At 40.0% G+C, this 22828-nt stretch overlaps 1 protein-coding gene and 1 long non-coding RNA gene across 3 annotated transcripts; one reads left to right on the forward strand and one right to left on the reverse strand.

The window, feature by feature from the left end:
• The first annotated feature begins 122 nt into the window (after positions 1-122).
• MAPK1 (mitogen-activated protein kinase 1) lies at positions 123-20362 on the forward strand. 2 transcript variants are annotated; one of them, XM_080985226.1, is made up of 9 exons: positions 123-568; positions 9463-9645; positions 10908-11097; positions 11644-11760; positions 13586-13700; positions 14416-14547; positions 15607-15716; positions 17123-17250; positions 18528-18696. In XM_080985226.1, exons 1-8 carry the CDS (start codon positions 426-428, stop codon positions 17237-17239), a joined length of 1107 nt encoding a protein of 368 aa, XP_080841352.1. In that variant the 5' UTR covers positions 123-425; the 3' UTR covers positions 17240-17250; positions 18528-18696. The 2 variants fall into 2 exon arrangements, with proteins under 2 accessions (XP_080841352.1, XP_080841351.1); XM_080985225.1 differs by lacking the exon at positions 18528-18696 and adding an exon at positions 18733-20362 and having other exon boundaries at positions 124-568.
• LOC308465459 lies at positions 17317-18595 on the reverse strand. Its single transcript, XR_013980460.1, has 2 exons — positions 18508-18595; positions 17317-18235 (listed from the first exon to the last, which is right to left on the reverse strand). It is a non-coding gene; the product is annotated as an uncharacterized lncRNA (long non-coding RNA).
• Positions 20363-22828: the final 2466 nt, after the last annotated feature.

A 22828-nucleotide genomic window follows, 5' to 3' on the forward strand; every position in this document is an offset into this window, starting at 1 on the left:
AGCAAGCCCCGCCCACCTCCCCTCAGCTGCGCCGCCCCATTTTCCTCGCCGGCCGTTGGGCTCGCGCTCTGTCTTCGCTCTCCCTCTCTCTCTCTCTGTCTCAGCGTTGCGTGCGCGCGCGCCACCTAAACCCCGCCCCGTTTCCCTCAGCGGCTCCACAGAGAGCGGCTGGCGGTTTGTGTGGCGGCGCCGACGGGCCGGTCCTTCTTGTGTGCCTCTCGCTCTCTTTCTCCACACACACACAGAGACAGACAGACAGACAGACACGGCCTGCCGGGCAAAGGGAGGGTGGAGTCCAGCCCCTTGTCGCTTTTCCTCTCCTCTTCCCTCCCTCTTATTTCCCCCTCCTTCTTCACCCCCACTCCCCTCCTCTTCCTCCTCCTCCTCCTCCTCCTCCTCCTCCTCCTCCCCTCACGGACAACAACATGGCGGCGGTGTCGGGGGCAGCGGCGGGCAGCTGTGCCAGCCTCGCCGGGGCCCCGGAGATGGTGCGAGGGCAGATCTTCGACGTGGGGCCTCGCTACACCAACCTCTCCTACATCGGGGAAGGAGCTTACGGGATGGTCTGGTAAGAAGGCGCTAATTCTCTCCTCTTGCTTCCACTTCTCTCTCTCTCCCCCCCCCCCCTTCACCCTTCGCTGTTGCTGCTGAATTTCCCCCTCAGCATTATTCTTATTTTAATGCAAGAAAGCGCCCTTGGCTTACGGGGTTAAGGGCGCTGCGCACTAGCGCTGCAACGAGGGACCTTCCCTTCCTTTCCTTCGGAATGAAAGCATGCATGGGATGGAGATCGGGGCCGAGAGGTTGCAGAGCCCGACGCCTGCAGTGCCATTCTGCGCGTGTTTTACTCGGGAGTAAGCCTATGTGCGGAGAGTGAGTACCCAAGGGCAAGAAAGGGAAACAGGACCGCAGCCTTATGTATGGGAGAGAGAGAGAGAGAAATCCTTTCCTGTTTTTCTGGCTCAGTATAAGGTACAGCTTGCAGTGCGATCCAAGAAAATAAAAAAAGCTTGCACACCGACCTGTTAGTCGTTGGATTTTCCTTCTCACTTTCCTCTGCCTCCCAGTTTTTCAGGGGCTCCTGCGCCCTGCAAAGATGACTTGCTGCAGCCCATCCACAGTGTCACTTCTTTGCTGAAATCCTGTTGTGTGTGTATGTACAGCACCCGCAGTGAGCATTGGTGCACGGTATTTAGATTGTGTTGGGCTCCTTAGGGAGGCAGTGTCTGTTGGGAAAGCAAAATAGTATCATAAGTAGACGAGCCTTGCTCAGAGGCAAGTGTAAATTTACAAAGTGCAGCTCTTCAACTCAAGCTTGTGCATGTTTACTTTACAAGCAAATAGCAGTGACTTCAGTGGACTACCCCCAGGTAAATGTGCACAGAATTGTATATGCAAAGGGCTGGATTTCTTTTTTAAACCACCTCTTCTCTGCCAAACCATTTAATCAATAAGAGCATTGGAAGCTGCTTTATAACCGAGTCAGATCTATTGTCCATCTAGCTCATTACTGTCTACACCCGGGGTCAGCAACCTTTTTCAGCCATGGGCCGATCCACTGTCCCTCAGACCTTGTAGGGGGCCGGACTATTTTTGTGGGGGGGGGGTGGAAATGAACGAATTCCGATGCCCCACAAATAACCTAGAGATGCATTTTAAATAAAAGCACACATTCTACGCATGTAAAAACACCAGGCAGGCCCCACAAATAACCCAGAGATGCATTTTAAATAAAATAACACATTCTACTCATGTAAAAACACGCTCATTCCCGGGCTGTCTGCGGGCCAGATTGAGAAGGTGATTGGGCCGCATCCAGCCCCCGGGCCTTAGGTTGCCTACCCCTGGTCTACACAGACTGGCAGTTACTCTCCAGGATTTCAGACAAGGGTTTCTCCCAGCTTTACCTGGACTCCAGGAGATGCTGAGGATTGAACTGTGGGGACCTTCTGCACGCAAAGTAGGTGCTTTTATCATTGAGCTATGGCTGTTCCCTTTGTTTTCTGTTGAGCAATGTGGAAGCTGTTGTTGTAGGTAATAGAGTAGTATATAAATTCAAATTATTATTTATCGTAGTTTGTAACATTCATGAGTCGCCTCTCCTTGGCCAACAGCACCCTAGGTAATTTATACTGATAAAAACAATATAAATATAAAATGTAAAGCCAAGAGCTCAATAATTATATCACTGTGAACATGAAACAAAACGATAGTGTTTGTGTGTTGTGGCTTAGCTGATATATTTGACTTGATTGTATATGTAGTGTGAGAGCTTTCTGGGAGGGCATGGGATGCCTCTAGAAGCTAGGAAGCTACCTGATCTCTCATTGCTGAAAGAGTAAAAGCAAGGTGCCATCTTTTCCCCAATTTATTTTGTCTTAGGGAAAAGTGAGAGAAGAGATCCTTGGTTGGATTTAATTAGCATTAATAACTTGTGGTGGGTTGCCACTGACAGTATGCTGTCATGAGCAAGAAGAGATGGAGATGCAAGTGGAAGATCGAAAATTGGGAGGAAATGATGGATCAAATGCCATCATTTGTCACATTTAGTTGGTACTTATAGGAAGTATGAAGAAAACAATTTGCTGTTGCATGTGTATTGTGCTGGTTAACTCACATCCTCATATATCTGTCAAAATATGGATATGAGAAGCTGTGGCAGTAAGGTGCAAGACATTGTTGTCTAAGCTAAGCTATATTGCTGTTTGATCATTGCTGGCATTTTCTCTTTTCTTGCTCTGCCAAATGTATTGTAGCAAGTGCAATAGAACTCTGGCTTACCGTAACTTGGTATCTATCAGTAGTGTTAAATTTGCGAGAATGATTGAATATATCTTATTTAAATATCCATATGTTGTTACGAAACAACATACAGTGTACAGCGAATAATGATGGATGAGAAGTAGTGGTGCATATGTAGGCAAAGTCTCATTGTGCACAAAAAAATCAGAACCAAGTGGTGATAAAACCACATTTTTTGCTTAAACTGCTTTTGGTAGAAGTCTACAAAACTGAGATTCAGTTTTTGTGTGATTCATTATTACTAAAATAAGTTCATTGAAAGTATTTAAGTCTCAGGGACTTCACTGCAGCATAAACATACTAGTCTTGCAGTGAATGAGCTTTCTTTTTTTAAGGAAACATGTAATGGAATATAGTTGGTGAAAGTTAATAAATATTTAAACATAATTTGACATTAAATATTATCCACCGGAGTCAGAGTGTATCTCTCACATGTACACACCTTTCCCACTCCATTTAAGACTAGGCAACTGCTGCCCTAGAACTTTCTTCGGTTTATTCTACGTAGCCTAGCATCGCCTAATGGCTTCATTGTAGGCATCACTGACCAGAAACTCTGAAAGAAGTAAATACGCAATAAGTCATAAAAAATGGGACAGGTTTAGGTTCACTAGCTGGCTGGAAATTAACATAGGTGCAGTGATTGCATTTGCAGTGTAGTGCACTTGTGTGCGTTATGAAGGCTTTGGTGGGCGCAGTCCGCTGCTCTACACAGCTTAACAGGTGGTGACTGGCACTGTTTTGGTCTTCCAGGTACAGTATTGTGGAAACCAGCCAACCCAGAGTCATCATTTCTTCTCATTCAAATGTCTGCCTGTTGTCTCACCCTAAGCCACTTTTCAGACAGTGTAGTATCTGTGAACAAGGAGGAAATAATTTTGCTCACAGTCTATGCTCAGCAGCACTTTGCATCAGGCGCTTTTAAGAAAAGTTTTTTTCCCCTTAGAAAGGAACATTGCACAGTGTACTCTGCCCTAGGGGAACTTTTTTTTTTAAAAAAAGCACTATTAATAAAAGTTAGCATGTGAGCAGTTGTTAAGCAATAAATAACACTGATTTAAATCACATTTGAATGCTTTTTTTAAAAAATAACTTGTTGGATGTTTATTTTAGTGATAAAAAACCAAATGGGTTATTCCTTTAAAAACTGTATAGGTGAATATAAACTGTGAAAACTGTAGTTTAATCTAGTGAAAAACTAAAGTATAGGCATAAGCCATTCAACTGCAGTCAGTAAGTGACCATAATGTGAATACTTAAGAAAAGCCTTGATCGTGTCTTAGTGTTACAGTAATGAGATTAGAATAAAGTGTATAGAAGTAGAAATGTCAGTATTAAATGTAAAGATGTCATAAACTTATGCACATGCTCTAAAGCAAAGAAATTGTTGGAAGGTTGTGTTAATGTAAACATGTTCAGGACCAGTGTTGGGCTAACTCTGTGACTTTGCTTGAATCACTTAAGATAACCCCACAACAAAAGTGATTTGAAGCCAGGAGTAGTAGTTGTTTATTTAATTTGTATACCGCCATATACCTGCAGGTCTCAGGGCGGTTCATGGGATAAAATCATGATATAAAAACACAGAATACATACTCAAAATAAGAACAAGAACAACCCAATAACGTCCGTCTGTGTCCCCCCCACGATCACCACATTTTAATAGGGCATTGGATGTCAGTCAGCCAAAGGCCTGGTTAAAGAGGAACGCTTTTGCCTGGTGCCTAAAGGTGTATAATGAAGGTTCCGGGTGAGCCCCCCTAGAGAGAGCATTCCACAAATGGGGAGCCACTACAGAAAAGGCCAGTTCTCGTGTTGCCACCCTACAGACCTATTGTGGAGGAGGCACACGAAAAAGGGCCTCAGAAAATCATCTCAAGTGACAGCAAAGGATCCAGGAGTACTCCCAAATTATGAACCTGCTCCTTCAGAGGAGGTGTAACCCCATCAGGAGCAGGCAACCTCAAAGCCATCCGATCTAAGGAACCACCCACTAACAGTGCCTCAGTCTTATATGGATTGGGTTTCAGTTTGTTGGCTCTCATCCATTCTATTATCGAGGCAAGACACCGGTCCAGCATTTCCACTGCCTCACCTGCAGGTGTAAAGGAAAAGTAGAGCTGATTGTCATCAGCATACTGCTGACAACATACTCCAAACCTCCGGATAACCCCACCAGCGGTTTCATGTAGATGTAGAACAGCATAGGAGATAGAATAGATCCCTGAGGAACTCCACATTGAAGGCTGAGTTGAAATATTCTAGATGAACTCTCCTTGTGGATTGTGATAATTAGGAATGTTACTTTCTTGCCTCCCTCTAGCTCATGGGTGTCAAACACAAGGTCCGCGGGCCGAATCCGGCCCGCCAGACCTCGTCATGTGGCCCATGTAGCCGCCGCCGGCCGCCAGCCTTCACCTTTTATTCTCGCTTTTTTTTTTTGACACAAGAAAGCTGCCTCTTCAGCGCATGCACGGCAGCCTACAAGCCAGAGAACGTCTGCCCTCTAGCGGCGCCGCGGCCCCCGATGAATTTGAGTTTGACACCCCTGCTCTAGCTCATTGCACACACCAAAATCTGGTTCCCCTCCCCCAACACAGTCCCTGTTGCTGCTCTCGTCTTTTGAAGTTTCTTCTCCTCCCACTCATCCTGACTTGGCTGATGTGATGGCAGAATTGGCTTCTTTGCAAAATCCTGCCATTTCAGCTCCTGGTTGCTTGCTTTTTTCACTGCTTGTCAACCTTCAAAATTCATCTTTTATATTTCCTTTGCATCTCTGGATTGCTGTGGTATATTGCCATTTTCCCATGCTACCTCCCTTCAGCTTTCATGCCATGCCTCATATGGCTTTCCCCTTTCCCTCCTGACAATATTCCAATTTCGCTGGTGATTCAGCATTCATACAAATAACCTCATTGACCCAGCTTTTTTTTCCACATTCTCTTCTACACTGACTTCTTTTCAACCTCCACTGAGAACTCTTAAGAACTCTCTGACCCTTTTCCTGTGGAAATCTGTCCTGGCATTAGCACTCATTTCCTTTCCTCTTCTGTGTCTTGCTATTTCTATGATTTGTAAATGGCTGTGATCCTCTTGAAAGTGTTATCTTCTGCCTACACCTTAGACTCTGTAATAATGTAAGAAGTTGCCTCATACTGAGTCAGGTTATTGGTCCTTCTAGCTACATCTGGTCTAAACATCCACCATCAACTCCTCCCTATCCCATATTATTTGCTTCCTGTTCTGGCTTTTTTTAATATAATTCTTGAAGCATCTCTGAAGAAAATCAAGATTTGACCAACTTTGCCCATTTTCTTCTCTGCTGTCTTTCTAGCAAAGCACCTTCTGCACCTTCTAATGTACACTCACTAAACCCTAGTTGCTTCTTTACCTTTGCTTTGCCAAGGCCTGCACTTCTGCTAACTGCCTTTTGCTCGGGGCCTTGTTGACAAGGATAAATATTGCTTCCCACACTGTGTCCATTCCCTCCCCCTTCCCATGGTAAGTTGATTTAAAAACCAGTCCTTTTCATATTGCCAGGAGCTGGAGCCCTTTTGGAACCCCAGCCTGCAACATGGAGTCCACCTGTGCACACTTGGGGGGTACAGCCTAGCAGTAAAGTTGTGGAGCCCATGCAGTAGGAGCAGAGTCCAGTGGTAAAAGGGTTGTGCCCATGCACCGAGGGGCACAGTGAGTGAGTGAGGAAGCAGAACCCACAGAAAAAGGCATTGCCAAGGTGTACTACTCTTCCATGTGCATAGAAGTTACCTGCCACTAAACAGTGTATCTATGCATGACATTAATGACTCTACTTACTTCACAAGCAAAAGCATTAAGTGCATAACACAGTTTGTTGAGTGCAGTTTACATGCTAAGTCACAAGTATAAACTACTGTAATGAACTTCATTACAGGACAGATCACAAACTGCAATCAGCTTACAATAGAACAGCTAAATTTCTGAATAGGATTGGGCATTATGATCATACTACACCACTTGTACTGGTCCTCAATCTGTTTTCAGGCCCGATTCTGACTTCTGGCGCCTTTTACAGCTTGGGACCAGGATGTGTGTAGCATTTTTTTGCAGCAGTAAGAAAAGCTAATTCTATTCTAGGTTGCAGCAACAGAAGTATAATGTCCAGATCAAGGGACGTAATAGTACCACTCTATTCTGCCTTGGTCAAACCACAGCTGAAATACTGTGTACAGTTCTGAGTGCCACAATTTAAGAAGGATATTGACAAGCTGGAACATTGGCAGAGGAGGGCAACCAAGATGATCAAGGGTATGGAAACCAAGCCTTATGAGGAGCCAGTTGAGGGAGCTGGGTATGTTTAGCATAGAAAAGAGGCGTCTGAGAAAATATGATAGCCATCTTCAAATATTGAAATGGTTGTCACATGTAATATGGAGCAAGCTTGTTTTCTCCTGCTCCGGAAATTACAACTGAACATCAGGAAAAGCTTTCTGATAGTAAGAGCTGTTCGACAGTGGAACAGTCGGACTCCCTTGGGAGGTTGTGGACTGTCCCTCATTGGAAGTTTTTAAGAAGAGGTTGGATGGCCATCTGTCATGGATGCTTTAGTTGAGTTTTCTGCATTTCAGGGGGTTGGCCTAGATGACACTTGGGATCTCTTCCAATTCTACAATTTTATAAGTCTTTGACTACCTGTCTCCCTTTATGCCTATCTTATGTTAGGTTCTTTGACAGATAGCCTTCAGTCGATTACCATGCCTTCTCTAGCTTTCCTGGATGAAGGGTTTCTCAGTCTTGGCTCCCCAGTTATGGAATGCTTTTCCCAGTAAAATTTATGGGAATATTATCAACAGATGGGCTTTCCTCTCTCTGTATGTGCAGTCATACTACAAAGATGATGCATTTCATTTATTCATGATGTAGAATATTTCTTTTCAGTTAGTGGCTTTTCGTTAATCCTTATACATTGGATATCTCTGTGTATAATATTCACAGAATATTTTGATGTGTTTTAATATGCTATATATCTAGTTTTTTATATTTTGATGACCTTTTGTCATACATAAAATTTTGCTAGATATACACAATTATAGACCATATTTAGCATTGTCTGAAACACTTCTCACAGTTTGTTTCTCTCCAGAAAACCATGACTGAAAAGCTCTTAACTTCAGGATTATGCGTATAACTTTTATATTATATCATAAATTGTAGCACTTTTTCATTTTAAAACATTGCCTGAATAGGAATTGCACCTATAATAAATATTTGATTTTTTTGTAGTCCTTTTTTGTTCACATAGTGGTTCACATAGGGACTTAATATGTTACGTGACAAAAGGCTTTAATTTAATGGAAAATTTAACCCAGGTCCCTGTGTATCTAAGCTTAAAAAAAGCAATGGCCAGGACATTGTTCAGCCTGAGTGACCAGCGCATTGTTCAGTAAAGAGAAATGGCTTTTTTTCTAACCTGTCAAGCATATACCGGATTATAAAATGATTCTCCCTCTCTGTTCTTTGGCTCATTAATTTGGTTACTGATATAATGTCCTCCTGTTTGCTGTATTTCAGTGTGTATTAACTCTTATTTCCTTATCTAAAACATCAGTTTTCTGTTTAGTTCTATTCATTTGTTTAGGCAACTGTTACCTTTCAGAAAACCTTATTTCTCCCTTGACACACCAATGGGACAGTATAAAGGTTTGGTAGAACAAGCAATCTGAGATTTAGACTACTTTAATTCCTGCAAGATTGAATTGGCTAAGTTTCTCTCAAAGACATGAGGTGGTGTGCCATCTTTCTAATTAAAGCTGAAATCATGGACATTTTAATGAGGCAGGAAATTTGGAATGAAGTTTGAAATTATGCTTAAAAGTAGGATCTTGAATGCCAATATTCAAAGGAGACAACTAATCTTGTGAATATTTTGACAAATTTCCTGTCTACTGCTTTTCACATCCTGAAAAAACTTTGAGAAGAGTTAAAGCAGCAAGTGACTAACTGTTACCTGGATAATTTTGTTGTATTTTGTTCAAAATTATTTAACAGGACTTACAACAACAACAACAACAGAACAATATTATCCATACAATTTTATTTATTTATACAATACATCAAAACAGCTTACAGCACATATAACAAATCGTAAAACATCAGACATAAAAAATTTCCCAATACAGGGCTGCCTTCAGATGTCTTCTAAAAGTCATATAGTTGTTTATTTCTTTGACATCTGATGGGCACCACTACCAAGAAGTCTTGTTCCTTGTAACATCACTTCTCACAGTAAGGGAACCGCCAGAAGGCCCTTGAAGTTGGACCTCAGTGTCCAAGCTGAATGGTGGGGGTGGAGATGCTCCTTCAGGTATACTGGGCCTAATGCAAGCTACTAATGCAATGCAAGCTTCTATGTTTTCAATAACATAGTGACATACTGACATAGTGTCTAAAGCTTTATCTAATATGGTTAAAGTTATTATGATGCCACCATTATTATCTTGCCACCACTGGTTCTGAGAAAAATGTTAAAGTGCTGAAACCTCACAGTATTTTGGCAGATAAATTTAATTTTGTTATCTTCATGATTGAAAAAGGCTATGTCAGCATTTCTAGACAACCTGAGTCTTGTTCTGTAGATAATGCCATTAATTTTTTGTTTAATATTGATGATTCTTCTTTCAGTTCAGCACATGACAATGTGAATAAAGTTCGGGTGGCCATAAAGAAAATCAGTCCTTTTGAACACCAGACTTACTGCCAGAGAACTCTGAGAGAGATCAAAATCTTACTGCGCTTCAAACATGAAAATATTATTGGGATCAATGACATTATCAGAGCTCCAACAACTGAACAGATGAAAGATGTGTATCCTTTAAAGATGTATGCCCTTGTGCGCTCATTGTTTCAGCTTTCTGCTCTGTTTCACTGTTGATTGTTTATCTTGGTGTTATCCTAAATTATATGTTAAAGACTACTTCCTTGATCTTGTCATCCAGTGATTCTTGCTGTTTTAGTAGTTGTACTAAGCCCAAATCTTTCTGTGTGTAATGCAACAGAACCTTTTATCTGTTGAGGACTTCAATCCCTTGTGGGTAATCTGCTGGAGTGAGGGCTGCATGCTGACAGAGGGTGGGGTGGGGCCAAGGCTAAAAGTGGACTGAGTTTCAAGTGTAGCATAGCTCGCTCTTTGTATACCCCATCTCTTTTTCCTGTGCCACCCGATCTCTCTGTGCTTCCCTCAACTTCTGTCTATTTTGGCTCCTTCCCCCACCCTTCCAATGACAGAATCCCCCACCCACACACACACACTTCCATTGTTCCACTTGGTTTGATTGTACAATCGTACCTTGGAAGTCGAATGGAATCCATTCCAGAAGTCCATTCGACTTCCAAAACGTTCAGAAACCAAACCAAAGCGCAGCCTCTGATTGGCTGCAGGAAGTTGTGGAAGCCCCACTGGACGTTCGGCTTCCAAAAATAGTTCACAAACTGGAACACTCACTTCCGGGTTTGCAGTATTTGGGAGCCAAAATGTTCAATAACTAAGCTGTTCGAAAACCAAGGTACGACTGTATGCACTTTGGGGAGTTTCCCTCTCCTCCTTTCTTATCCTTCTAGGCCCATCTCATGGTTCACAGCAAGCCTTTTTTCCCATGTCCAGTTGTCATACTGGAGAGGATTGTTTGAAGCAGTCACACAAATTTTTCCAAGAGCCCAACTGATTAGCAAATTGTAATAGGATATGGAATCATGCCATTCTCAATTCGTAAGCAGTCCTTGTACCATGCAAATGTTGCAATTTAGAATCATAGAACTGTAGATTTTGAAGGGATCATGAGGCTCATCTAGTCCAACTCCAGCAATGCAGGAATCTTGCCCAACGTGGGGCTCAAACCCTCAACCCTAAGATTAAGAGTTTTGTGCTCTACCGACTGAGCTATTTTTAAGTAAGACTACTATGACATTAGTTATGGGTGATGTGCTTCTTTATTGATTAACCATCCAGCAACATTGCACATTTTTTTCTTCTGAAAATGTAGAAGTGAAGTTTTAAAGAACTTGGGAGCTGAGCAACTCCAGTATTATGTAGTAAAATGTTGGTTTGTTTGCCTTAATACGATTTACAGATATATTGTGCAAGATCTAATGGAGACAGACCTTTACAAGCTCTTAAAGACTCAACATCTCAGCAATGACCACATCTGTTATTTCCTTTACCAGATCCTGAGAGGATTAAAATATATCCATTCAGCCAATGTGCTGCATCGTGACCTCAAACCTTCCAACTTGCTGCTAAACACCACTTGTGATCTCAAGGTTAGCAAGTATCTTTTTGTCAATATAAAAGTACCCATGTCAATATAAAACTTACTCATTCGCTATTTTAAATCAGTGGGTTTCTATGCCAAGAAAGATCCCAAAAACTAAGCTGTAACAGAGACTATTAGAAAGGCATGTGTACCATTATTGTGGTATTTGGCAACGAAGTTTTAGCGCACACACACATAAGTTGTTTATGCATGGATTGAAGCTTTGTTCACTTTTTTTGTTCAGATGTTATCTCCATTTCCTTAAAGAATGGAACCTGTAAATGTTCCTTCTTGTTGCCATGGGACAGCTATTCTGCAGATTCTAAAAGACAGAAAGCATATTTACAGTTTTTATTGCAGCTTGAAAATCTGAGAGGGTTTTTGATGATAGAATCATAGAAATATAGAGTTGGGTGGGACCTCGAGGGCCATCTACTCCAATCCCCTGCAATGCATAAATTTTTGCTTGATTAGGAATAAAAAATAAAATATGTGACAAAAAATAAAGAGAAAGCTGTCCCTCCTATAACATCTTTGTTTGATTTGATATTAGATCTGTGACTTTGGACTGGCTCGTGTTGCAGATCCAGATCATGATCACACTGGGTTCCTGACAGAATATGTAGCTACGCGTTGGTACAGAGCTCCTGAAATCATGTTGAATTCTAAAGTAAGAGCTATGTATGGAAGAGTGCCTCATGTGGTGCTTGAAATATATAATAACAAATAATAATATATATTGTTATTCTTATTCTTATTGCTACTACTGTTGTTGTTGTTGGGCTGCCTTCAGATGTCTTTTAAAAATCACATAGCTGTTTATCTGTTCAACATCTGCTGGGAGAGCGTTCCACTACAATGTGGCTCCTGGAAAATCTAATTAAATCCTAAATTTTGTACATGAACAAATTGCACCCCGATATTTAATTCACTGACTGTAGCCATATGAGAGATTGCTGGCTCAGTTGAATGTCTTGATTATGTGTTTAACCAACTGTGTTGCAAACCGGAGCTAGCTTTGACTTCAAGTAGAAATTCTTGATTGCCTATCATTGAAATTTATGTTGCTTTCTGAGAGATGAAGCTGCTTGCGTATGGCTTTTTATAGAATTACCAAATTGAGGCCACAGTACCTAGTGCTGCTACTTTTTAGCTTTGGAATGGAACTGTGATATGATAGGAAATAAACTAGCAGCCCAGCATTCCTTTGAAATTTTAATCCCTGGAAGAAAGTGAACATATGCAGGCATGCAATTATCACTGGTGAGAGACAGGAGCTGGCTAAACTGGCAGAGCACAGTGGAACACACGGTTGTGGGTTTGCATCCTAGTTTGCAGAAGCAGGCAAGTGGGAATTAAGGCAGTCTGAAGCTTAGTAGTAGTGGGATCCAACTCACATAAACCCAAAAAAGTTCAATGGACCATGTTCTAATGCTTGTCCATTCTTTTAGCATGTGTATATCAAATCTTACGCATTGAGGTATATCCAGAGTTCTAGGGCACTTCAGAAATCCATATTGTCAGGTTTTTAATTATTTCTGTATCATCTCTTTGTGTGCAAAATATGCTGTTTATTTTCATATGAAATCAGAAGTTAGTACCATTTTACACATGAGCAGCTCAGGCTAAGTGTGTGGCTTGCTTAACTCAGCAATCATTGAAGTCAGAGTTTCCTGATACTTTGTTTTATATCAAAAGATCACACTGGCTTTAGGGCTTGGAATAAAAAAAAGAGTAATCTTTGTGGGTTTCACATGGTAACAATTAGATAAAGTTTGTATTTTATGTTTCTAAGACTGCATTCCCATGCACACATGTCAGGGTGAGTGCAAGTGAGTCCAGCTGAAAGCAATGATTGAATATGCACCTTATGATAAACCATAGTTTAGCATGATGTGAATAAGCAGGAAATGGCTGTAGTGAGCCTCAGGCTTACATGCTCCCCTCCCCTTTTTTGTTCCTACATGACGATATGGAATCTGGTAGCTTTTACTTAGCGACCGTTCATAATGTTCTGAACCAACCAACTGTGGTTATTCTTAACGACAGCTAGTTTAAAACAAGGCAGCTTGACACTATTGCTACTGACGTTGGCTTGTTAAGACTAATTGTGGCTAAGCTTAATAGTAGGTCTCAGTCCCAACAGCATGGCAAGTTGTGCTTAAATCAAAAGAAGAAGCTTCTAAACTTCTCATGGCTGAACTGTGGTTTTCTGTGATAAGCAAATATAGACATTGAGACTGACTTATTAGTAATCATCCATAGATTGCATTGTAGGTGTCTTCTGTACTTTTGTGCTTACCCTTCATATTTATAAAACACAGTGCTTGCCTCATTGTTCAAGAACAGTTATATAAATTCTGATTCATCACAAGTGCTAGGACTGGAATTCTGGATTTCAAAATTACCATATCTTGGCTCTCTTAAATTGTAGTATGTTGAACAGTACAGCAAATGCTAGCAACAAGTGATTTCCCCCAACTTTCTACTTATAGGGTTATACCAAATCTATTGATATCTGGTCTGTAGGCTGTATTTTGGCGGAGATGCTATCAAACAGACCCATCTTTCCAGGAAAACACTATCTTGATCAGCTGAACCACATCCTTGGTAAGATTTCTATATATAACTATAGGCAAAGGCTGCTTTTGTCTACTAATTGCCATTTCTCTCCAGCCTAGTGATTTGATTGATGGTACCAGCTGTGGCCATCTATTCATATTTTTATTTTAAATTCATGCTGATTTTCTCCCCTGTTTTCACCTCTCCTGCTCTCATGCAGCACTCTGCACTCCTCCACCAGGCAAGGGCACAATCCAGCAGAAACCTCCTTGATGTAAGCGCCACAGAAACAAGTAGAAAACGAACAAGAGCAAAATTCCTCTTCATTATCATCCTTTGATACAAATTTTCATTATCCATTGGTACACAGATATGAACTAGTTTGAGATAGTTAAAGAATACCACATAATTTCCCTTCAGTGCTGCTCCCAGTTAATTTAAGATACAGCTTCCAGATTACTAGCAACTGCTTCCAACCAGTTTCCAAAGTCAGCCCCTGAGCAGGGGTTGAATCTGGAGGTAACCAGAGCAGGGATAGTGTCAGGAAAGGCAGCAGCTGGTGAAATAACCTTAATTAGTGGAAGGTGCTCAGCACCACAAATGACAGGTGGTTGTTCAGTGACACACCTGCATCTATTAGTACACCCAATCTAGTAAATGATAACAGATTTAAGAAACTTGATATTAATTTAATCTTTATCAAATGCATTCAAGTGCTTTGTTTCCACAATAATACTCTTTTCTCTATTTTATTGAATTGTAGGAATACTTGGATCTCCTTCTCAAGAAGACTTGAACTGCATAATCAATTTGAAAGCCAGAAACTATTTGCTTTCTCTTCCGTACAAAAACAAGGTGCCATGGAACAGGCTGTTTCCAAATGCTGACCCCAAAGGTAACATGAAAAGATTGAGATAACAACTGGAATATAGTGATGCAAGATTTGTGACCATTGAATGTAGCAAGGGCTGAAATCTTACCCATTAAATTTCCCTTCGCAGAATATAACTATATAAACTATGTTATATTTGTGTTTGGTATCAGATTCATTGCAGCTTGTAAAGAGCTTAATCACAAAAAAGTTAGAGATTTGTAGTTTGCTAATTTCTGTTCCCAGTTCGTATTCATTGGGGCTAATCACTTCATGTGCTGGTGGTCAGTGGCACTCTGAAGGATGGTTGCTCACTCAAGGCATTACTTGGCCAAATGCTCATGAAACTGTTTTTAGCTGGTGCTTTTTTCTTTTTCTTTTGGAGTTGGCAGTGAACCTCTATCAATTGTGCTTGACTCCAGATTAACAAAGCTTGGAAATAAGGCCCAGGCGCTATGGACATGCACACAGTGCACATGGGCTTTGCATTTCATGTTTGGGTGAAATCTACACACACACAAAAAACGCTGTAAAAATGCTTTTTTAAAAAAACGTTTTGAAAAAATATATTGAATTTACCATAGTCACATTTGTATTTTGCACTTTGCAACACACTTAAAACATTTTATTTGCAGCTGTATAGCTGAGTCCTTGGTGATGAGCAGAGGTAGGGAGCCTCCTTGGCTTCTTTTGCACCCTTCTGGGGCAGAAAGACATAAGTACACCGACTGTGGCAATGTCCAGCAAGATCAGAAGCAGAGGGCTGGCAAGTACCCAAGACAAGCACCCTTGCAAGTAATTTTCTTAGGAGCAGATGAGCAGTTAAGTCCAGTACAAAGTCCCATAAAGCATTCAATGTTGCTTTGGAACCTGTTAGGGAGTTTGTGGGATTTGGTTTGTTTTCCTATAAACTATTTTTCTTCCCACCCTCCAATTTCTGTGTTCTGAATTAGGATATATATGTCTTGTGCTGCTTGCTAAACATATTCAGAACCGCTCTGAATCATGCATGAAGGGAAGAACAGTGCTGAATTAATATGGCTGCATTACAACACAAACTGATTCTAGCTTTCTCTACTATAGCTCTTGATTTGTTGGATAAAATGTTGACCTTCAACCCTCATAAAAGAATTGAAGTGGAAGAAGCTTTGGCGCATCCATATCTAGAGCAGTATTATGATCCAAGTGATGAGGTAGGGGAACATTTTATTTTACGTGGTTTGAAATCACTGAAATTCTTTAAATAGATGCTTAGAATAGTTTGGGGAATAGAGGAAGTTAGCAAGTAAATCACAAACAAAATTCATAATTTTATATGTACTAGTAAGTAAGTAATTTTATATTTACATTTACAGGCAGATCTGATCATTTTTACATTTCCCTCCTTTTGTTAGGCTTCACTAACAAAATCACTGTTAAAGTGACAAAATTCTGTGCAAGCACACTCACTAACATTCAGCAATCCATTCTAGTGTGATTGTGAGTATGTGACAATGCTCACACATCCTAGCCCTTTGCCATTCTCTTAATCCCAAATACAGTCGTACCTTGGATCTCAAACGCCTTGGCTCCCAAACAAATTGGCTCTTGTACAATCGAAACCTGGAAGTGAATGTTCTGGTTTTCAAACGATTTTCAGAAGCTGAACATCCGGCGCGGCTTCCGATTGGCTGAAGGACGCTCCTGCAGCCAATTGGAAGCCGCGCCTTGGTTTTCAAATGGTTCTGGGAGTCGAACAGACTCCCAGAACACATTCTATTTGAGAACCCAAGGTATGACTATAGTTGTTTACTGGCCTGGAAACTGTAAAATTGTTTTTGTTTGATTGTAATTTAATGCCTGATCTGTGATCATAGTAATAAAGATTGATATTTAGATATTTATGTTTAGATGGGTTAATATTAGACAATTGACACCATATGACTATCAGATGCTTTACGTTTTAAATTCTACTTGAGAGCAGTGCCACATTTTATGTAGCAAAAACAACTGTTCCATCTACAATAGCTACACCAATGTTTCCCATGACAAGTGTCTGTCAACACAGGTGAACATATGATGAACAATTGCTGTCAGTCAGAGCCCCCAGATGTACGTACATAATTGTTTATGTCCATGTATCTGTCCAGACTTTGTGCATGTAGCATCGTTGTTTAGACCCCACAAACAGAGCCATACGCTCATGTTATTTGTAATAACTTGCTGTATTACACAGGAAAAAGATTTCATACACTTCATTGCGTTCTTACTTAACACATTCTGTTAGACACTTTCACTCTGACGAATAGACATGACTGTCTTCACATAACTAGAAACAACTCAGACCTAATCTGACAAGAACAATGCATGAAAAATTCCTATAAAAATGTAAGAAGTAACAGACAGTTGGCGTCTGCTTCCTCTTTGGTTACTAAATGAATCGTAAAACTAATTTTGCTATGCTTTATTATTTTTTTAAGACTTATATCCTGCTTTTAAACGACCTAGTCCTCAAAGTTGTTTACATTTACCTCTCTGTTACTTCCCTGTTTCCTATGGTGGTTTGGAACAAATTTGTAAACAGGTTTACTAAAAGATTTCATGTTGCTGTTGTTGTTAGCCTGTAGCTGAAGCACCCTTCAAGTTTGACATGGAGCTGGATGACTTACCAAAGGAAAAACTGAAAGAACTGATTTTTGAGGAAACTGCTAGATTCCAGCCAGGATACAGATCCTAAATGACACACAGGTACATTGAATTTTAGCCTAACTCTGTAAAACTAGCGCAAGAAAATAACAGACACAAAATGTGTGATGACATTTTTCTAAAGTAATTATTTTATAAATCTTGAATTACTGGATATCATTCTTGAGTAATCTTGGGTAGCTTGGGGCCTTATGCAAGGGAATTCCCTGCTAAGCCATCCTAAAATTTAAATACAAAAGTTTGGCCCCAACTTGAACAATGGTCCAAAAATAAAAATAATTAAAACCGCCCAAAATTCAAAATAAAGACTCAAAATCACAAAGATAAAAATCCAAATAGCCTCAAAAAGCAAAATAGAAGTCAAAAACCCTCAAGTCTCATTGCTGTGTTGCAAAGGAAAGGGGAGGAAAAGGGCAGGCGAGTTGGAGGATCAACACTAGAACAAAAGAGCCCTCGTGACTTTGAGGAAACAAAACAAAAAAATATTTCTCCAGTTTAAAAATCATTTTCAATAATTAGTAAAAAACCTCAGAAATCTCTGGAATTCTTTCCTATACTGGGCCCATAACCTTATGATGGGCATTATTAGGTAAGTGATAGAATATAATTAACTATATTTTATTCCCCTACAGACCCAGATATGTGGGTTAGCAGCCAAAGGGATCAGCTTAGCGCTTGCACTTAAAAGCATGGGGCTGAGCAGAGTTTAAATCCCATCTTAAGCAGTTTAATTGAAAGCATAGGACTTAGTTGTTAGGCTGATATCTCCCTTTATTATCCCATTTATCAAAGAAACAGGCTACAGACTGAAAATTAAGTTTAAAACATATATTTTACTCACAGTCAAGCATTTGTCTTTAGCAGCAAAAACAAATGCAGGTAAAATATTTTTGGGGTACAAAAATAAAAGGTTATTTTCAAAATGGAATCTAGGCTTGGGGCAGGCCAAGACATGTTCATCTGCTCACATGGTATGAAGGAGAGAGAGAGGAGGGGAACAGGAAATACTTATTTTGCTTCTTCCCCCCTAGGAGAGAAGGGGGAAATGACATCACACGTTTCTATAGTCTGAGTTTGCCTATCAGCAATACAGCTCTATGGTTTTAACCCCTTCACATGTTGACTAGCAGGAATATGCATTGTTAGATTTGACTGCATATCTCTCACACTACAAATTTTAGTCAAATGTGCTCTGGGTACACCTGGGGGTAGAGCATAATTTACAATTGATTAGTAAATAGTGGACACAATTGGATATTTCAGTAGAGTATTAAATCCAGTACTGTTTGGATTATTTACCTGCTTTACCCTTCTTAAAGATGTTGCAGAAGGTCTTTCAGAATATTTAAGTGAAGACAGGAGAGAAATACTTTTCAAGAATGTTGGTTCAGCTGCCTTGCTTTGCTTTTTTGAAGGCTGTAATTTGATGGTTGTGTCTCATTTCTAATCTCTTCTACTTTTATCAATAAATGCACACACGGTTCTTTATTAAAACTTGTTTCCTCTTTGCCTCCCCCTCCCCAGGAAAAAGGAGTTCAAGGGCTGGACATACTCCACATAGATGTTATCTTCCTGGTTCTTTATCTATGGTCATGCCTTGTGGCCTATTTCAGCTTATCCACTAACCACTTCAAGCCATTCAGGAGAACCATTTCTGGTAGTCCTGCCTTTTATGCTTTCAATGGATTCTTTATTTATGCCTGAAAAAATTGTCACTGATATTCTTGTGTGTAATGTCCATTACTGACCTTTATGCAGTACTGTACTTCCATATGCACCTACTGCTGACAATACTGCTTCCTTTTCTGTTTTGAAAGATGCAGTGTTTCATCCCCAGATTTTAACCTAGAAGGTGGCAGACAAAGATTTCTACATCATGAACTGTTTTATTTTCTAGATTTGTTTTGTTAGTAGCATTTTTATTTTTTAAAGAAAAAGCTACGATTTAGGGCACTTTAAGTCAGTGGCATCCTCCACTCTTTTGCACTTCTTTAAGCAGTAGTGGTTACTAGCATGCACAGTGCAGATGGACAGAGTGACAGCATAGGCGACATTAATATTAAAATCATGCGCTTGCTCTGATTTCTTCTACACATGTAAATTATTTATTGCAGGGCATTTTACTAGGACATCCAGAAATCTTGCTTTGTTAACCAAACCTTAATGATGGGCGGGGGGGGGGGGCTGTTCTGTCACCTCTTTCTGCAGTCCTAGGTATGTCATCAATTTTCAATTTGAATGGTACTCCCAAAGCATTTACTGTCACATTTGAAAGATATTCATATCCTAAGCATGTTTACTCAGAAGTAAATCCCAGTGAGTTCAGTAGGACGAGTAGGTATTCTTAGAACGATAGCCTTGCAAGACAGAAAGTAGCAGCTCAATAGCAGTGAGAGAGTAATTTAGATAACCACATTTCATCCTCGGTAGTTTTCTGTTGTGGAAAGGCGCCATGTGGTATTCATTAGTGAGTGGAAATATTCATATTAACTCAGTCTACATATTAAATACCAATGAAACACTTCAGGTATCTTTACAATATTTGAATTTACACGGAGGGCTCTGACAAAGGAACACTGCATCTTTGAATAAGAAATTTAGAATTTACCTTGCTGTAATCTTCCCTGTGGTGATAAGCTCTGATTTGATCTACTGCTCAGTTAAATTGTTTATTGATAATGCTGATTTAGGGCCACCAAACGAAGCTATCACTAAATCATGTTTCATTGAACACTTTACCTTTTCTAATGATAGCTCTTTAAGTATTTGTTTCTGAAACTGTATCATGTGGAGTTTACTAGGTGTAATGTTCCAGTGCAGTGCCTCCTTTACTTTCCCCACTGCTCTGTGGTGAGAAATTTGCCTTGTTTAAGATAATTACTGTGCCCTCGCATGACTGTTACAAGCTTTCTGTGCAAAGATGATTGTCTAAGTGCCACATGCCTACAATTGAAAAAGTTACCTCCGAGTTGTGTTGAATTAAATTCTATCCAGCAAATAACTTAGGAAAAAAATAGTTTTGTTTTAGCTGTTTTTTCTCTGCTCTGTTGTGTTTTGGCAGCAGTGAAGAATAGACTGTATAAAGAACGCTTACTAATGCGAACAAAGACGCACTTGTAATTAATCAAAAATAAATTTTAATCTTGTATCTTTACATTAACCTTTCAAATAATTTTATTTGCTCTTTGATAAAGCATTTAGATGGGAATCTGACGTCTGTTGTATTAAAGGACACTTGCTGGTGATAGCACTAATTTTATCTGCAGTATAATTTAGAAAGCATTAACCTAGACTCTTGGCAGCCCTATCATTTTATATATTTACTGAGATTGACAGAACAACTTCCAAGTAATGATACATAGGATGGTTCCAGGCCCCTATCCACCTCAAGTTAGTGATAACCAAATCCCATTAAAAGTATTGGGACACTGGTTAGTCACACCTAAACTAGTTTTGATTGGTTCCAATGGGGCATGCTGCACAATCCTAAGCATATTTACTTGTCTCATTGAGACTTAAGCTGCAATCCTATGCACTTACCTGGGAGTAAGTCCCATTGAACTCAATGAGGTTTACTTCTGAGTAAATGACTTTAGGATTGTAGCTACAGGCACTTTAACTGAATTCGGGGCCCAGTATAAAAGGGTGCTTATAGGACCCAGAATCCAAACATTTTCTTAATGAATAATTTAGGAATTTGTTTAAGCAGACTAACTTTTAGTAAACAAAAGTTTGTCTTCAAAGGGCATTTTCTATTAACTCTTACGGTCCATAGTACTACTTCTTTGTAAACCATGAGTAGGGGACATAGTTGGGAAAACTGCGAAGATGTCAGTTTTGTTAGGATTCTACACTTCGCTGTTTGTACTCGGGTGGAAACTTTTCTTGGTCGTTTTACAAATCATATCTTAGCCAAATGCCTGCACCTCATTCAGTTTATAGCCCTAGGCTCTGCCTGTACGATCATTACAGAATTAACTTGGTGAGTTTTGACTGTTAGAAAAGCTCTACTGAAATAACACCACCGTTTTATTAAGAGCTTTGCCAGCTTTTCATTTACTCCTTGCAGTTATGCTTTGGAGATTTAACTTTAGTAGTATGAACATTACCTTGGATTTACAACTCTACATAAGAAGCCATGGGCACAATTTACTAATATCTGGTGCTTTGAGGCATTACTTCTGTCTGCTTTTAAAACAGATTGACTTGAAAGCACTAATTGCAGACATCAAATGTTTTAAGGAGTGAAATTCCACCTTGAGCATAAAAGCAGGATTTTCAACAGGAAATATTTTTAAGATAAATGCTTATACCAATGGGTTTTTATTACCTGTCTATTTCTGCATGACTGTCCAGGAATTCCTACTAAAGTGATGGAGGTCATGTTACCAATATAGGTATGCAGTTATACTAAAGTTTGTTCAGGGATCTTTGGTATAAGAAATGCATATTTTGGGTTTGATGTGAGTTGAGTGCAGAATGTGCATATTCACCGGTCACTATATGAAATCCTTTGGATAGCTTCATATTCAGCTTGGAGACTATGCATATTGATCAGGCAATATATACACTATTCATTCTGTCAGTTTGTGCACATTCTATGTTCGGCTCCTGTAAGCTGCAACATATGCAAGCTGCCAAACATTCCAGTCTTCGGCTAGTAAGACCCTGCAATTCACAGGTATAATCCAAGCAAATTATGTTTCCTGGCTGTGATTGATTGAACTTTTGCTTTCTGAGGCCTATTTCCCCCCCCCCCCAAGCCATACGTGTGTGCCATACATGGGAAGCCTCGTAATGTGTGTTTTAATTGGTAACTGCATTATCACATAGGTAAGATATGAGAGCTGCAGGAGGACTTTGGTAATTGAAGGCAACCAATTTTGTTTCTGCTTTAAAGTACTTAAATATGAAGCCGCCTTATAGAGAGTCAGATCATTGGCACATCTACCAAAGTACTTGCAGTGGCTCTCAAATATCATTAATAGGGAGGTTTTTCCCAGCCCTGCTCTGCGATATTCGTTTAAGCCGGAGATGCCAGGGATTGAACCTTGGACGTTTGGGCCATGCAGACCTTATTGCTTCTGCTACTGAGCATAATGTGCTATATACTACGTGCTACACTATGGTATATTTATAATTTGTCAGAAATACATCAGCCAAGAAGCTGTCATGGGGATTGTACATTCTTAAAGGGTACGTTGGTTTCTGTAAGTTCAGTATCTATCCCAAATGCTTGCTTAATAAACCAATTTTTAAAATAGCTCAGATAGGGGTATACATACTTATGATTTCACTTTTAGTCCTTTGCATAGTACTTCTATATTTATAAAGCAATGTTTTGAAGCAATCCCAAGTTTAAGGGAAAGTATTTTTGTAAGTGTTGCAGTTTAAGTCCAAGAAATCCTTTTCACATAAGTCTAAAATGCATTTATGCTTTGGCTTGAATGATTTGTCTGAAATACAAGACGCTAATGAAAAGTGCACCTTGGTGAAGTTCATCCTAGCCATCAGTGTTGTAGCATGTGCTGTGATCAGAACTGAAGTGATATATTGGAAGAAATTCAACCATAGGACTAACCTTGTGACCCCAGAAGAAACTTGTAAAGGCTGCAGCAGG

The sequence above is a fragment of the Podarcis pityusensis genome, assembly GCF_964106645.2.
Source record: "Podarcis pityusensis genome assembly, chromosome: 16".
In the NCBI taxonomy this organism is placed as follows: domain Eukaryota; kingdom Metazoa; phylum Chordata; class Lepidosauria; order Squamata; family Lacertidae; genus Podarcis; species Podarcis pityusensis.

Bases quoted from the DNA above. Each gene is read 5' to 3' on its own strand.
- MAPK1 (XM_080985226.1), top strand. From the start codon at position 426: ATGGCGGCGGTGTCGGGGGCAGCGGCGGGCAGCTGTGCCAGCCTCGCC. The intron at 569-9,462 runs GTAAGAAGGCGC...TTCTTCTTTCAG, and splicing joins GGAGCTTACGGGATGGTCTG to TTCAGCACATGACAATGTGA. The intron at 14,548-15,606 runs GTAACATGAAAA...TCTCTACTATAG, and splicing joins TCCAAATGCTGACCCCAAAG to CTCTTGATTTGTTGGATAAA.